Source organism: Callionymus lyra, chromosome 16, assembly GCF_982586985.1.
Source record: "Callionymus lyra chromosome 16, fCalLyr1.hap1.1, whole genome shotgun sequence".
Lineage (NCBI taxonomy): Eukaryota > Metazoa > Chordata > Actinopteri > Syngnathiformes > Callionymidae > Callionymus > Callionymus lyra.
This window is the reverse complement of record NC_141833.1, coordinates 13,139,815-13,157,719: the sequence shown is the minus strand read 5'-3', so window position 1 is coordinate 13,157,719 and position 17,905 is coordinate 13,139,815. Positions and strand designations below refer to the sequence as shown.

The following is a 17,905-nucleotide window of genomic DNA, read 5'->3' as shown; positions in this document are numbered from 1 at the left end:
CATTTTTTTGGATACATTACATGATATAAACATATAAAACCACAGCAATATTTTTGTATTTATTAGTTTTTATCATTACTTTTTTTTTAAAATATGAGCACTGGATGTTTAATCCAATGTGTTTATGTTTTTTAATTTTTTTTTAACTTTATGTTTAATTTGGCTTGGTAACAAATGTTTCACAGAGCAGGGGTTGGGGTCCAGGAAATAACCATCTGGATCCACAAATCTTTTGAAGTGTAGAACACAACTTGTGTGTTTAATGTTGCACACATGTACCGAAACATTCCTGGAACCTTCCACTCATAATGGCAATACAAATAATTCTGATTCTGATCAATTTTTTGGGGAATATTTTAGCGTTTTTATTTTTAAGGATGAATTACATTATCTTTCTTTTCCTCCAAGCCACGCAAGCTTAAATCATGACGGTCGTGCATCAACACGTGTCTGAAGACCCGACGCTCATAACAAGGCGAGCTAGAGGACGGACACACGGGCGAGGAAGACCTTCAGACGACCACGTTATGATCCGTGTCCTGATGCGTGTTCGACTCTAATCATCGGGAGCCGTTAGAGGGATCAACTGATTCAGCAGGTTTTGATAAGTTCAAGCGGTCTAACGCATTTATCCGTCTGATCGCATTAGTCATGCAGGAGTCCTGCGTCTGACCCCGGCTTGCATGGAGGTAATGTGAGGCTGCCAACACACCGGGTCCTTCGTGGAGAGAGGAAGAGTCAGGGAAAGCTAACGAGAGAGCGAGAGAGAGAGAGAGAGAGAGAGAGTTGGACTGAAATCTGACACCGAGAAACACTGACTTAGTGTCTGGATTCTTTTACTTAGTCGACCTGTACGTGCCAGATCACTTGGCTGTAATGGTTCCACGCAAACAAAGACGTTCTCCTCGCAGGATGTGAGGCAAGAACAGGAAAACAAATTCTAAGTGCTCTCAGGAACTACAGAAACAATGATGACAGCTGTAAAAAAAAAGACAGAAGCGTCCGACTGTGTTGGGGGGACGGGGACGGGGGGGGGGTTTATGAAATACAACACTGTTGCCGAGAAGGAACGTCCGTGCGGCGAGTGGTAACACAAGCCGTACAAGCCCGGCGTGCAAAACCCGAGCTTGTTTAAGCTCGCTAAATACCCTCGCACACCGGCTCGACCCCGGCCACGGATATATCTAGAGAGTTGGGGTGGTGGGGTTGGGGGGGGGCATCGGCCTCCCGTGGCAAGGGTCAGCTGTTCGGGGGTCGGACCGCCGGGGTGTCTCGTATCGCCCACTGTCATCGCTCTAATACGCCATTAAAAACTACACGTAGGCAGGTGTGAAGCTAATCTGATGTAGCAACACGTACTTTTTTACTGGCCTATAAAATGTCGCCCTTCCAAGTCGTACGAGGTGAAGCTTTCGGACGCAATGCATTATGGGGATTTGTAGCAAGAGCGGATGGGAAGCTTTGTTAATATTAGAAAGTTTTTCTGTCAGTTATTTGAAACTATCTTGTTGTCGAAAAAAGTTTAAGTTGGTTAACTTCTTGTTTTTCTTTGTCTTGACTATTACGCATTATTTGCCCAACAGTTAAAAACTTCGTAAGCTAATGACCAATCAGAATTTGGGAGACAAGGTGGCCACTAACTAGCCACTAATAAGTCACTTCTTTACCATTTTTTTTAACATAGTACAATCCGTTATTTTCGAAGAGGAAACATAGGCATAAAAACCTTGATCGTAACAGTAGCGTTGATGTCTTTCGAAAATTCTAGCGCTGCCAATTTGACACTGTTCGGCAACATTCTTTTTTTTTATTCTTAATTTTTAAGAGAGTTTTTACAATGTCCCATTTCATGGCAAATACAATTTTTCTTAAAAAATTATAGATCGTATTAGTACTTCGCCTTATCGCGGAAAAATGTCTGCAGTCTCGCTGTATTTTTTCATACATTACTGTGAATATAAATCAATTTGAGCGTATCTGATTGACAAGGCTACGAGACGGTCTTTATTTCATATCACTTTTTTTGAATGGTTTACATTTTTAATTCTGCTGATGGAATACATTTATGAAAATAATATTGCGTGAATTCAATTCTCGGGCTAGCGCCCGAAACACAGACGAATCAACAACAACTCTCTCCTTCCCATTTACCCCGAAACCAAAACACACTTCCTAAAACTCTAAAAACCCGAACTTAACCACTATCAAAATAAATGAATCCTCATTTCAGTTTGTAAAAAAGGAGGAAAGTTACAGAGGAGGGCGGGGGGGCAGCGCGATCAGAGGAGCTGTAATCTATCGCCACTAGTTTCATGTTGATAAAAATAGGGGCATTTTTGAAAGTTTTTAAACTGTGTTAGAATGTGGAAAATGTTAATGACAGTTTTGGAAAGGGTTATAAAAAGTGTTCACGAGCGCTCAACAACTATTTGAATAGTCAAAAATTAAGTGGCCACTATTTTGAGGATTTAGTTATTCTGAAGGTGTTTCGGGAAATAAGTCGACCTCTTGATTTTCTGCCTTTCTTTGCCTCGACTATTATGTATTTTAAAACACTTTAGAAAAGCTAATATCCAAGTCGGAATGCAGTGTTTTTAGAGCCTGTTACGAGGTTGCACTTTATAGCTAATTCACTTCCATGAAATGCTTTTTAAACGTAATATAATACGTTTTTTCTTCCAATAGGAAACATACGCTGTCGAGGTCTGTTGGAGAAAACCTGGTTCATATTAGTAACTTGTTTCTTTTCAAAATTCTAGTGATTTGACGCAGTTCTATTTGTTTTTCTATTCTTTGGTTTGTTATATCTCTGTTCCTGGCAATTTCCATGCAAACTTAAGAACCCTGTGTTGTTTTCCATTCGTTAGGTATTTCCATTTTAACGTACTTCGATTATAAATTAATTTCTGTTTATTGTAAGTTATACATTTCCAAATTATGGCACTCATAGAATTTTATTTTCATTATTCATTCAATATTTTACTCAAAACTAAAAAAGAAGCTCTAGGACTGCTGAATATTCACCCATATTTTGAATTTGCACAATGTTATTTTCATAAATGTATTCCATCAGCAGAATTAAAAATGTAAACCATTCAAAATATCATCAATATGAAGGAGTTTAGTTGAATAGCGGGTGGAAAATCGTGCATGGCACAGAGCAAATAATAAATCAAGTTAGTTTGCGTCAAAGATCTTATTAACCTCATGAAAAAAGACGCGTTCTGTTCATCCATGTTTCTCTGCTTCCCTAAAAAAACAAAAAAACACGCTCTCTGACTCCAACAGTGTGAAAAGAGGAGCTGACTCTTTCTAAAGAGTATAAAAAAGACCTGACAAATTACAGGCTGTACTCGGCTGCCATACACTGCACTCAGCACATTTGGCTGTAAATGCCAGGGTGAAGCTTTGACTCATTTTCTCTGTCACTGCAGTGAAAGGATTTTTCAGATCCGCCTGCACAAACCTCCCTCAGGTGGAAGCCGAGCCGCCTCACAACTCCTAATATACACAGGAATCAGTCGCCAGCCGAGGAACCCGGTGGCCGGATTTAAACCTTTGACCGGCCCCCGTGGGAACCTTGTGAAGAAAATATAACATTTGTTTGATTTCCATGATTCAAATTAGTTTAAGAATCCCTCACTTTTATGATTGGTTTCTTTATTTTCAGTTTATTTACGTTACATGTTTCAGCACAACAGCACCAATAATGAAAAAAATATTTCCAGGATATCGCTTTTTAGAGCGATATCTTTAAATACATACATTATATTTTATTTACATTATTTTCATTTTTTCCTTTTTAATTGTACCATTAATTAAAACAATAAAATAAAACAGGAAAAAACAGGAAATACCACATCTGTCTCTAGGTACTTATGAACCCCATGTTGTTTTTTATGAAATTTAAAATTCCAGATGTGCAAAATATGTGTAACATAAACAAGGATTTTTTTATTTTTTACTGCACAAGCTAAAACTCCACATTTGCAGAAGTTACGAAAAAATAATAAAAATTAATTTCACGCCAGAACTTTTTGATTTTTTAAAATTTGTTTTTAAAGTGACAGCTTAAAAAATAACATATTTTTGTATTTTTCAATATGATAGTATTATTTTTACTTCCATTATTTGAAAGTTATCTTACGATAGAGAGATTTTTTTTAAATTAGTAAATTAATAAATTAAATAAAAACAGATCAGATGTTGTATTTCCGTTACATTTATGACGTTTGTGTTTTTTTCTAGAGAAGCTAAAAGAAAAAGTTAAGGAAAAATAAATGGGAATGAAAAAGGATTTAAAGCTGCAGACTCAGATGTTGTATTTCCCAGATTTCTTTGCACCGTTTGATCCCTTCAAGGATTCTTTTTCTTGGTTTATTTTTATCTCAGCTTGAATTTCCCCCTTTAAAACAAAGCTGTAACTCAGTGCTTGTCAATTCCACGGACACAATTTTTTTTTTGCGGGGGAATTTCTGATTTACTATCGCGGAAAATAAAACAAACAGTAGTGAAATACAATGACTTCCAAACATGGACTAGGAGAAGGGGAAGAGAATTTGCAGACAGGGGACCGCTCCTCTCAGCAGATCTGGTTGCCAAGAATGGTGGGAAGAGAGGAGAGGCAGGGGGGAAAAGCCAGGGAAAAGGTCCAAAGCACTTTGTTCTTCATTTTGGAAACGAACTCCAGTTGAACTCAAAGAGACGCCAGACAGTTTACAAAAAAGCCAGGCATTACTCGCTCGCTTCTCCAAGCCTGCAATTTAAAATAGGGCCCCAATCTACTTGAGCTGCCCCCCCCCCTTGAACAAAAAAAAAAGTAACCTTTTGAAATCTGTCTGTTCCCACTCCTTGTTTTGGGAAAAAGCTCAAGCCACACTGACGCACAAAAAGGAAAAGGTCAGTGAATAGCGGTTCGTGTTACATTTAGAAAAATGCTAATGTCTCTATCGTGGCCCCTGTATTTATTTTCAGCTGTCGACATGCCTGCGAAGGCACCACCGGCATAGTGACAAGTCTCTTCAAAGTTGGCTTGACAGGGTCCAACGTTGTTTGTTTCCCCCAAGCCTTCGGAGAATAATCTTTCACGGCGTGAGCCGCTCTTTGGTTTTTAATCTGCTGCTAAGTGACTAATAATTCACACATTCCTTTTCATGACTTTGACCCTCGTTGCGAACATAAACAGAAAATCCCTCCGACCTGCCCCTGCATGTAAAACAGCTCACTTAGCAAACACCGACACACTCGCCAGAGCTGACAGAGAGCAGTGAGGAAGCCCAGCCCCGAAGAAACAGACACAAGCGTCGCTGTGAGAAACACTCTCGTTTGACAGAAAACACATGACTGGTGGGAGTGTGTATCAGGGCCATCGCACATTATTACACACATTTAACCGCAAATAAAGGAGATAACAGGAGGGACGGTAAGTGAAAGCGTCTGGGGCGAATATGAAATCAGATTAAAAAGTGCGATAAACGTGGCGTGAGGGCGAGATGGAAGACACGATGATGCCTTTTTATCGAGCTCACCTGTTTTCTCTTTGATTTCACACAAAACGTTGAAGAGGGCAGGTTTCATTCTGTGGCAGTTCAGTGCATGTTTCCTACACCAATAAAATAGTAAAGAAGACACATTAGTCAACTTATTTGTAACTTCAATCGAAAGAAAATGAACATTTATACAGCCTTAAACAATGGTGATGCTAATGATTATTTTGGATATTCTTCTAAAATGATGTTTTTTCTCAGCTGCCATCAAATGGTGACGTAAACAGTCAAAAATGTTCACACAATTTGCACTAACCTGTACATAAGGTGACACTAGTTTTTCCTTTTTGTTGTTTTGCTGCTTAGTTCTGTTTTTCTATTGCTTATTTTGTATGCCATCTTATTTTAATTCATTTAAGTTGTGTTTAAAACACTAGCAATACAAAGTTTCAATGTGTAATCTGTAAACAGTTAAACTATATTTATGTTTAAGATGTTATGAACAATAATTGGTGAAACCCTTCACTAATAATGTTAATACACACAATTCTGATTCTGATATTGTAGTTTATTGTAGTGATCATTTATTGCATTCTAGTACTGTCAGAATATTAAAGCAACAATAGATACTTCGAATGTTATCTTACAGGTGAAACATAAATAACTAAAAAGCTTGTTTATTACTACTTGGACTTATTTAAAAACAGTTACTACGTTTAAAAGAACCCATCTTACATACATAAGACTCGATATTGACTGTTCAAAAAATATCTTAAAAATGTTGAAATATGTCTGCATGTTTAGAAGTTCCGTGAGGCGTTCACTGACTTTTATTTTACCAGTGGTGGTCTGTGGTTTTAATAGAGGGTTTTTGTTTTTTTTTAAAAAGGGGGGGCTCACCTCGCCTGTGCTTCGTCCAAGCTTTGGTCTGTGATGGTCATGATTTGCTGTAAAATGTCTCCGATGTCCTGCTTCCGTCCGTCTCCGTCCGTCCCCGCCGTGCCATCCTGCATATGCTGCGCCAGGCCGGGGTGTCCGGCCATGCCTCCTACCCCGTGGGAGTGCATCAACCGCGGCTGCTCGTCCATCCCTGACCACGGTCGCCTCTCCAACTCCAGGAGAGCCAGAGAAAAAAAACAAGAAAAAAAGAAAAAAAAAACTCTCCCCCCCCTACTAAAAAAAAAAAAAAAAAAAAAAAGCCCCAAAAATATCCTCGGAAATTCCTCCGGATCGAGCCTGACGCGTCTCTGTGTTGCTCGCAGCGGGAGGACGGACTCTTTCTCTCCGGGATGAAATCTGATCTGAATCGCTGCTTTTGGCTCTGACCGCACCTCTCCTGACGAGGGAAGACTCACTCAAAAAATATATATAATAATCGGATTAAAAGTACTTCTCCTGTCAGAGCAGAGGGGAGGAGGAGGAGGAGGGGAAAAAAAAGCGAGACAAATCCTCCCCTCTTTTTTTGGAAAAAAAATAAATAAAAGAAACCTCAGTTAAAGACGCTCAACTTGCCTTTTTTTTTAATACTATTATATCTGCAGGTTGTGTTGAAAGTCGCCACCAAGTGTTATTGTTTCGCTTATGTCTGGTAACTGACTCATAATCCGTGTGGATGGAAGAGCCTCCGCCCATCGAAGCCAGGATTGGAGAAGACGGTGCGTTCAAGTCCCACCTCGATCTTCTCCTCCTCACACGTCAATCTCAAGCCAACCCACCCACAGGAAGGTGGGACCTCGTCATAAACATAAAGAGATGTGACCGGCAGCTGCGGTGATGGATCGAGAGTGAATATGGAGCCTAATAAATAATGGTGAGTGGCAGTGGAGCTCTGACCCGGACAGTCACTCACATCATATATTTTCCCTTCGCTGGGTATTTACATCCCAGTGATCAGTCACACGAGGAATCCATCAGAACAGGTTGGCAATAAGAAGAAGAAGAAAAAGAAGAAGGGGTTGAAACAGACGCTACAGGTGATAAAGTAGAATTGTATTTTTTGTTTAAATAATACAAATATTTGAAAGAAATAAAATGTATGTAACGTGAAAATATGTGACAATAAAGTCGATCTAATGATGTAAAAGGTAGGTTGATATATGTATAATAAAGTTTTTTTTTAAACTTGTCTCGAATGTGTGTTTATAGTCTGGATCCACATAACTTTTGAAGGATGTTTCAAATGCAAAAATAGAGCTTATGCCAATGTAATCTCTGGGAAAATATTTAAGTAAAACAATTAGTAACGCACGCCTTTTAGAAATTGATTCAGGACCACGGTTCTAGACTACCATCTGGATCCACATACCTTTTAAAGGATATTTTAAATGCTTAAAAAGGTTGTGCCAATGTAACCTCAGATAAACTATTTATTTAAGTAAAAAATAAATAAAATGCCTTTTAGAAATGGGTTCAGGAACAAAGTTCTAGACTACCATTTGGATCCACAAACCTTTTAAAGGATATTTCAAATGCTAAAAAAAGGTTATGCCAATGTAACCTCAGAGAACTTTAAAAAATGCCTTTTAGAAATGGGTTCAGGACCAGGGTTCTAGACTACCATCTGGATCCACAAACCTTTAAAGGATATTTCAAATGCAAAAAAAGGTTATGCCAATGTAAACTCAGGGAAAATTATAAGTAAAATAAATAAATAAAACGCCTTTTGGTAATGGGTTGAGGACCACAGTTCTAGACTACCATCTGGGTCCACAAACCTTTAAAAGGATATTTCAAATGCTTAAAAAGGTTATGCCAATGTAACCTCAGGGGAAATATTTAAGTAAACAAAATAAATAAAATTCCTTTTAGAAATAGGTTCAGGACCACGGTTCTAGACTACCATCTGGATCCATTTACCTTTAAAATGATATTTCAAATGCAAGAAAAAGGCTATGCCAATGTAGCCTCAGAGAAAATATTTATTCAAGTAAAAAAACTAATAAAATCCTTTAGAAATGGGTTGAGGACCACAGTTCTAGACTACCATCTGGATCCACAAACGTTTTAAAGGATATTTCAAATGCTTAAAAAGGTTATGCCAATGTAGCCTCAGAGAAAATATTTATTTAAGTTAAAAAATAAATAATATGCCTTTTAGTAATGAGTTGAGGACCACAGTTCTAGACTACCATCTGGATCCACAAAAGTTTTAAAGGATATTACAAATGCTAAAATAAATGTTATGCCAATGTAACCTCGGAGAAAATATTTAAGTAAAAAAGCAAATAAAATGCTTTTAAGTAATGGGTTCAGGACCACGGTTCTAGACTACCATCTGAATCCACGTACCGTTTAAAGGATATTTTAAATGCAAAAAAAGAGTTATGCCAATTTAATCTCAGGGAAAATATTTAATTTAAAAATAAAAATAAAATACCTTTTAAAAATGGGTTCAGGTTCGTGGTTCTAAACTACCATCTGGATCCACATACCTTTTGAAAGACCTTTCCGTACGGTGGATAATGCTAAAATAGACGTTGAGGTAGATTTACAGGATAAATATAGGGTGATTACATTAGTATTATTTGCTATTGGTGTAAATGAGCTGCTTGGAAGAGGTCTGCGTTCAGAGAGTGCTCTCCTAGTTGTCGTACTGTGGGAGGAAACCAAGCACAAGTCGGTTCACGAGCTCCATCGACCAAAAACGAGTCGTCTTGGACCAGTAAAAAAAAAACGAGTCCACGAGTCTTGTCTGCAAGATCCAACTGCTTCCCTGCGATTCTTTCACCGGAGGGTCAGAAATCGATGAGTCCGTTTTCTCATTACATGCTGAATAGGGAGGCCGGGGCGGTAATTGTCACGAGGGGCAGGGTGAGGCTGAGGGTAGCTGCTGGTGATAATGTCTGACACTGCAGCACGAGTCCGCCTCCTGCTTTATTCCCCTGACTGTTTAAGACGCTCGTAATGTGATGGAGCCTTATCTTTTTACTGCCGACTTTACAGACCGATCAATGCTTCATTTAGACACAAACCCAGGGAGAGGGGGAAAAAAAAAAAGAAAGTGCACTCTCAGATATGACGCTACTTTCTACACGATACACACTTCGGCACTTTTTACTGACGTTGCCGTCGACTTCCGTCCATGTATCAAATTCCTGTTTGGAATAAATGAATGTATGAATAGTCGGGCAAGAATCTGGAAAAACAATATGTATACGTACAATACAGGGGCAAAGAAAATAAATATTGGGATACTGTAGGTGCAAAGATATACTTGTAGAACCGAGTACTTGACTCTGGTGTTGCAGAATTTCAGTGACGTGCGGTGAGGTTCATGGTCGGTGAGGCACTGACTCCTTTAGTGTCAGATTTACAAGTATATGAAACCAAAAAGGGAAACTTTTTCAATTGGCTGCTGGTTATTTCATATCAACATCATTCTTCACACTCACAGTTATAGCATAAACCTGTCCATCTTCGACAACGTTATATGAAGATGGTTTTAAAAAATATGATTTAATTAATAATTTCTCCAAAAGTCTATATTGAATTGTTGATATTTTGCGGGATCTTAGTCTACATCCTCTAGATCTATGGCAGTCATTGATCGTGCATAAATATTGATTTATAGCTTCATAAATCTGTCATCTTTGACATTGACATAAGAGTCATAGCTGAAATATTACGTTTTTATTACCAATTAATTTAAAATTCTATATTCAAAATCTGCCATATTTAATGATATGAGACTTTCATTTGGCTGAAAATCTAAATCTAAATTCGTTTTAAACAATCAATAGATAGAAAGAAAAAAAGGAATACACTTATAAATTATGAATAATATAAAAAGGATGAGCAAATGTGGATTTAAACAGTATAGACTATGACCATGATATTAAAGGATTACAAGGAAGACACAACTGATTCAATACTCTTAATTTGAAAGTCGAACGTTTATTTGTTCCTAGATTTAAGGCTCCAAATTTGCCTTTTCACTGAGGTTGTATTTATGATCAGCTACACTAAATAAGACCCTTAGAAACGTTAAACTTTAATGGTTACATGCATCAGCCAGACTGTGGAAAATCAAGGTGAAATAAACGTAGCTGTGAGCATTATGTTGGTGACATTCAGAGATACAGCAAACAGCGCACTTAAATTGAATGTATCTACACAGTTTGTGATGGATTGCGCGAGAGGTGAGGCACTGCCTCACCTGCCTCCCCTGACCACATGTCCCTGAGAATTTACAGACCACATGACTCTTGAAGAAAGTCGTAGCTGAATTAATTCGTATTGAAACCAAAAAACGTCCAAACATCAGCTTTAAAAGTGTGTATCCTCTCGTCCTCAGCCACTCTAGGATCTCACAGAGAGGTCATTATTCCTTTAGCTGCGAGCGACGTAATGGCTGCTGCCATCTAGCGACCTGAAGTTTAATTGCAATAAAAAAAAATGATCAATCCTTGTGAATATTAGCACGTTAAATATAAAATAAAAATCGAATTATCTTTTTAAATACACTTCTTCTGAACTGTTAACTATAAAAGCTCTATGTTAAAAAAAATAATTGCAATATATCGCTGTACTGATATAATATAACCCCCATTCTAAACGGGTAGAAATACTAGATACATATTTATGGAACAATAACACACATATGAGAAAAAAAGTTTATGCTGAAATAAATCAAATGTATATATATATATATAAATAATACATGTGCTGCAGGTTTGAGACATTGTGCTATAAGCTTATTACATTTTTTATTGTGTTTTTTCAAATTTGTTCATTTCGAAGAATATATACACGAGACATAACTTATTATAATGGTCTTCTATTTGTTTTTTCTGAGTACTGGTTATGCTTTTTTTAATGCTATAAATTCAGGTGTAATATAAATATGCATTCACGTAATAATGATGAATTCAAGATTACATTTACGAAGTTCAATAGTTGGATTCTGACTTACGATAAAATCGGGACTTTAAACGCAACATAAACATTTATTTTGTTAGTCGAAAGTGTATTTCAAAGAATAGGGGGACAAACAAAACAAAACATTCAAAAGTTACGTTTTAGGAAATTAAATTAACGTTTATTCTGGTTTTCCCCTTTGTTACTGTAAACGAAAAAAGGTGCGGCCCGGGGTCCAGATGTGGCCCTTTCACTGAAATGATGTGGCCATCATGACGTCAGAGTATAAAACTTAACTAGAAATGTCAACAGTGTGTAACTTTGCTTTCTAGATGTATTACTTGCTTAACTATAAATATTTAAAAATGTTGTTTTGTTTTTTTAAGTAAAAAGATGTTTAATATTCATCACTCGTATCTTTAAAGAAAAAACTAAACAATAGCAAACTTTTTCTAAAATACGAACACACAGAATTTTTGAAAAAGAAGTTTACAGAAATATCTAAATTATAAAAGAGTTACTTTAGTTAAAGAAAAATATGTAAGTATGGCTCTTTGAGGGCCAGATGTGGCCCCCATGTCATATATCTGCTTTAAATTGTAGCCTTTAACATGTGTTCGTCGTCATATCTGCTTCTATGCTAATAAAAAATGTGTAAAGATTTTCCCCTCTTTGTTGTTTTCATTTTACGGCTATAATTATAGTTTTTACCATTAAATTAAAGCGTCTAATTCTGCGTACGTTCATTTGTCAAGAGGCAAAAAAATATATTCCGTTTCTTCCATCAGTCACAAAAGAAGATTTCCACGAATAAAACATGCATATTAAGAGTGGAACTGTGTGAGTTTAGCAGGTTCATCCCTCGATCCATCTTCCAGCGCCTGGTTCAAAAATCAAGACTCCATTGATTCATAGAGAAACACGCCTGAAGTGGCCCTCCATCCAAACGTATTCCGTCCATTAGTGAGAAATGATCTGATGCTCTGGGTCAACTTTGAAAAGCATGAATAAAGACCTTGCTGGTGGCTCCCATTGTTTGCTAGTGAAATGAAAGAGAATGATCCTCGGAGATGGAATATTTCACCGCCCATTAAAACCAAATGTGTTGTTGCAGCATTAATAATCCCACAAAAAGAATAAGTAGGGATTTATTATAATTGCAAATGAACGCTGGTCTGGAGAATCTTCTCATGAATAGTTGTTGTTTTTCCCCGCAGAAGTTGTGGAAATGTTAATGCCGAACGCTTGCGTAGTCCCGACTGGGATGTGATCTAGTTGAGGAGATGTAGGAGGAATGTAAACTATTTCATGATGAACTAACAAACTTTTCTCATTTTCTAAAGTGTTTTTTTATTATTATTTAAAGCAAAAAGTTTGGCTGTTATTTTTTCTTTTTTAACTGAGATTATTCACTAACCATGTATTAATACAGATATTTTTCCACATCACTCTGCATGACAATTTGTAAGTTTATTTTAGAACCACAACTAATTGAAAATATTTGACAAAAACACTTATTTTGAGTCAGATATACAGTTTTGACATAATATTAAAACTATAATTATTATAATCAAAGTCAATAAGAGGTTTAGTTTGGGGGTACACTTTTAATTGTTAATATAATTATGATCCCAGCTACCTAGGGTAGGTTTCTTTTTTTTTTTAAATAACATAAGAAAAATATTTAAAAGGGGGAAACAAATTAAATAAAATATCTAGATGAAAGATAACTTTTGTGTCCAAAATACTAAAAACATTTTAGTATTGCATTTTAGAAGATTAGAGAAAAAAAAGAAAATATATACATTTATGAAAAAGTTCCTGTGGTTAAAAAAAACAGGTAATTTGTTTGATTATTTTATTAGTTCATCTTCATTGTTAGTTTATTAGATATTGTAGCTTTTTAACAAATATATATATATATATATATATATATATATGTGTGTGTATCATGTGACATACCACCTCCTACTACCCTGTACGTTTTAAAAAATACCAAACAACACAGAAAAATAAGTTTAGAGAAACAAGAAAATATCTAAAATTATAGAAAAGATACTTGTCTTAAAAAAATACTACATTCATTTTTGTCGTATTGTATGTATTATTGTATTATTTGATTCATTATCATTGACTATATCTCCTTTAAATTGTGGCCTTTCAACATACTTGTGAGTATTTGTCATATAGCATATCTTCTACTTCACAGTTTATTTGATATCAGCTTCAGTGGAGACTTAAGTTTCCAAATTGGCAGAATTTAAAGAAAATTTAGGGTCATAAGCTAATAAAAAAAACAACCTTTTCTGCCCAGAGATCAACACAAAAGTCAAAGATATGTTGGGAGTTCAAGTCCAACAGATGAAAATGAAGCTTCCATGTGGTCCTGCGAGAACCAGGGTCAAGTCAGTCGTGCTGCTGCAGGTCAGACGGAGGTAAGTTATGTATGAAACACTGAGCTGCAGCTGCACGGGCACATCTCCACAGGAAGTAACCTTGATGAAAAATTCAGTTGTTTGCCGCTCCCGGCGTCCCTCAGGCATGAATAAAGTGGGACTCGGACCGAAAAGAAAAAAGGCTTGTGGGGGGGGGGGGGTGGAGGGTGAGGGGGGGGGGGGGGGGGGGTGCAGCTTGAAAACTACTCACCGGCGCCGCTGCTGAGAAACACACATACGGGCTGGCATTAGAGGATGTCCGCGAATTAAACTTTAATCACGTCTCAGATAGATTAAGCAGCAGGCGCCGAGTCAGCGAATCCAAGCCAATGTTCGGCCTTGGTTGACCAGCACAGATCCAATGAATTAAACACCTGCAAGTTCTGGGTTCTGTGGAGCCGTGATAAGCCCGGGAGCAGGAAAGTTACTGTACTCTGAGCAGGTACTTTAATCACACTTCCTGGAGGAGTAATGTCGAATCACAAAGTAGCTTTTTTGACGATCGAAGTTAAAGAGGTAGGAGGGCGAGGAAGCGAGATTTTGATGCGAATATATATATTTTTTAAATCCACCGAAATACATCTTATATCGGCTATTTGTGCTCTTCCTGTCAGGGGTTACTACAGAAAGTACTTTACTCATCTTGAACCTACTAACTTTTATACCTGATTATTTTCCACAAAAAAACAAGTTATATATTGAGTTGGTTTTCCTTTCGATGTGTCATTAGTTTCTGGAGATCTTAAGAAACTTTAAGCTCCTTTAAACACTTAATGCGTTTGTAGTATCCCTTGTGTTGTCTCTGGGTCAAGGTGATCGACCTCCACCACTGCATATGTTTTTCTTTAAGCCAGGGAGGTCGTTCACCCAGAGATAACACAAGAGATAACACAAGGGATACCTGGAACACATTGGTTTGCAGGCCTCTGGGTCACCTTGACCCACAAGGGTTAAACAATGCCCAAAACAGAAACAGTTTTTGTTGTTGTTTTGTTTAACGTTACAGTAGTTTTGTGCCTGTATATTTTGGAGGCAGAGTTGAGTTTAACTACAGAGATGGAGTAGAAAACACAAGGTTTTCATGAAGGAAACCGAAATGAACCGAAATCTGAGTTGTTTTAAGGTCTGGTTACCAAGTTATTTTAAAGATCAGATTATGGAACCTGTATTAGTACAATTCTTTGTAGAGAGGGCCCCAAGGCAAACTTAAAGTTCAACTAATGTGTTGATATAAGTGTTTCTTAAATAGATCTTGGACACTATTGTACTCATCAGTGTCTGTTTGTACAAAAGTCTCTTTTCATTGAAATATTTACTTTAGGAAATGTTCATAAGCCCCCGCCCAAAACGTTTCTGAATATGAAATCTTGTTTACCATAACCACAACCACTCTGCTGTTAATGGACAAACATCAAGGTTAGTCACTGCTTGTCATAAATCCCGGAATTCTCTACCATCAAGGGACTCGTTGTATAAACAAAGCGGGCGTGATTACAGCTGGCTTGAGGAGTAGTGAAGCCATTACTATGTCATAATGGACATAATCGGACGCTCTCGTAACCTCTTGTTCGCCCAGATTTCAGACGTGGGAGAACTTTATAAGTTGAAAACATGGTCATGATGGGAGACTCACTGCATCTTAGAGAGGAAGACTTCAACGTTTGAAACATGATAGCGAGTCAGATAGTTGGAGTTTGACATTAGTTGACCTAAAATCTGGTCTTAATGTGGATACATATGTTACAGGAAGAGAATTGGCGAATATGACGATGATGTTGTGACGTCCTACAATTGCTCATGAAGGTCCAAGTCCAAATGTATGTCCAGTGGCCAAAAACAACAAGCTCCGGGTGTTACTAATGGTCTTCTATCCGCCTCCATTGTGCGCCTCAACACGGACGGCGACGTACAGAGAAAAAAAAAAAAAAAAAAAAAAAAGCACTCAAGTGTCCCATTAATTAAACACTCACCTGACAGGAGGCTCTTGGATGTAACGGGGAGATTTTTTATTTTCGGGCGCTGGATCTCGATGCCGCGGCTCGGGTTCGGGGTGAAGGATGACTGATGTGGAGGGGCTGACCTGTCACATAACATTTGATTTACCATCCTTGAAACGGGATAAAAAGAAGGAGCCAAATGTCAAGCGATCCAAGCGTGGCATCCTCTCTCACACACACACAAACACAAACACACACACACACACGCAAGACATGAGCATTCTCTAATAAAAACCAAAAGAAAAGCCCACCAGCGCTTCTGTGGATCTCATGTATGATCATTTCCATGAAAATAATGTTCACCGGTGGCAGTGCGGCGAGTGCCAGACACACGATTTCCATGCCCTTTTTTCAGGAGTGTGTCTGTTCTTGCTGTAGGGCCCCTGTAAGCCCTTAGACCTCTTGGCAAGGCGTGGGTTGTGCCTGTTGGGGAGGCGGACGAGGGTGGAGGGTGGAGGGGGGGTGACGGATGCCGAAGCCTCGGAGCCCGCTCGCTGCTCTGTGAATTTTTCCCAGACTCATTTGCATTCATAAAGAGCCGACTCCTTGTCACGGAGTGTTTTTTCTTTTTTTTTTCTTCGCTCTGCCTCCCAAAAAAAAATCCCGCGCGACTCCTGGTGGGAGTTCGTCGGGAAAATCCGACTGTCAAAGACGACAAGACGGATGAATCCTGGTGTCGGATGTGCGAGCCTTTTTTTTCCACGATGACGGATGGAGGGGAGCTGTCCCTCCGTCGATCGGCAGGCTTCATTTTACGAATAAATAAATCTAAAAAAAATTTGCCGCCTCCTCCCCGTAATTACAAGCGCTTGTTGATTCGACGGCTTCACGCGCTTGTTGATGTGAGACCGGGGGTTCGGTGGGTGGTGGTGGCGCTGACCAGCTGATGGTAAATTGAAAACACTTTTCATTCTGACCGGCGGTTGATTGCAAACACGCGATTTAAGACGATTTATCTCGACGTCGGACTTCCTACGAACCACCGGGAGAACTTGGGGGAACTGGTGTCGCAGAAAACCTGATCTCACCCGTATAAAACCAGTGGCTTTATCCTTGTGTTAGCTCTGGGTCAAGGTGACCCGGTGGCTTCTAGAAATACATATGCAGTGGTGGAGGTTGTTTACCTTGAGAGACAACACAAGGGATATCACAAACCGTTTTGTTTTCAGGGCTACGGGTCACCGTGACCCAAGAATAACTCAAGGGTTAAGCCACTGGTTTTACTACGGGTGAGATCTGGACAGATCCAATAAAAACTTTTAAAATCTTGATCTAATGACCCATAAAGTGGCCATTTTGTTATTTTTTTAACAATAAGTAGTTGACTTGGTGAATTGAAGAAGTGTTCTGCCTCGTCACTATATGGACTTTAAGAGTGGTTTTGGTGTTTGTCGCCCTAATTCGGGTCTTCTGGAGACCACGATTCGGTGAAGGTTCAGGTTTAGTGTCAGCAAGATGTCATATCGACCAAGTAACGGGATGGATGACAGGCTGACGGCCAAATTTTTTCATGCGCGATCCACACTGTAGAAAGTAAAAGTGTGTCATCCAACTTTTAATATAATTTTCGGATTTCCAAAATCTGTCTCCGGATTTGAAAAACACTTAAATTTCAAGCACCATTGTGTATTTTTTTATGCCTGAATTAACTAAAAATAAGTAAAACTGAACGTGTAAAAAAAGAAATGAAAAGAAAATCAATGTTAAAAAATTCAGTGAAAGAAATTTGACGTGCAATGTGTCGAGTAGCATCTAATATTGAATGTTACGAACGCAAATAAAGTAAAGAGACTCAATAAAGCAGCATCACTGACACCTTTGCGTGACGTCGCAGCGTAACATCATGGATCGATTGCTTCCCCTTGGTTGCCCGTATGTTAACGCTGAATTCTGTTCACATTGAATTTCTAACAATTAATTATATTGAATTGTATTTAACATTGAATTGTTTATACACAATATCATCGTACATGTTACATTTTACGGTGAATGTAGTCATGCATTTTAAAGTAAACAGAATTAATGGTGCTTGAAATTTGATGGATATTTTAAAGTCCGACTTTGATGCTTTAAAAATTCAGTGTTTGAAATTAATGTTAAGTCCGACAAAAACTACCTTCGCGACCGACTG

The 17,905-nt window shown here is 38.1% G+C and overlaps 1 protein-coding gene across 4 annotated transcripts in view; it reads right to left on the bottom strand.

Moving 5' to 3' along the window:
* Nucleotides 1-7,050, bottom strand: part of pbx1a (pre-B-cell leukemia homeobox 1a) — a 74,481-nt gene extending 67,431 nt beyond the window's left edge. The window contains exons 1-2 of one of the 4 annotated variants that reach the window (XR_015713526.1): nt 6,387-7,046; nt 5,529-5,602 (exon numbers count right to left, since the gene is read on the bottom strand). Coding sequence is in view for 3 of the 4 variants with exons in the window: in XM_087810806.1 (XP_087666932.1) it covers nt 5,529-5,602; nt 6,387-6,574 (262 nt within the window). In the remaining variant the exon portion in view is untranslated. Of the gene's footprint in view, nt 1-5,528; nt 5,603-6,386 lie in introns of all 4 variants that reach the window. The other 3 variants (XM_087810806.1, XM_087810807.1, XM_087810808.1) reach the window with 3 other exon arrangements.
* Between the last annotated feature and the right edge of the window lie 10,855 nt (nt 7,051-17,905).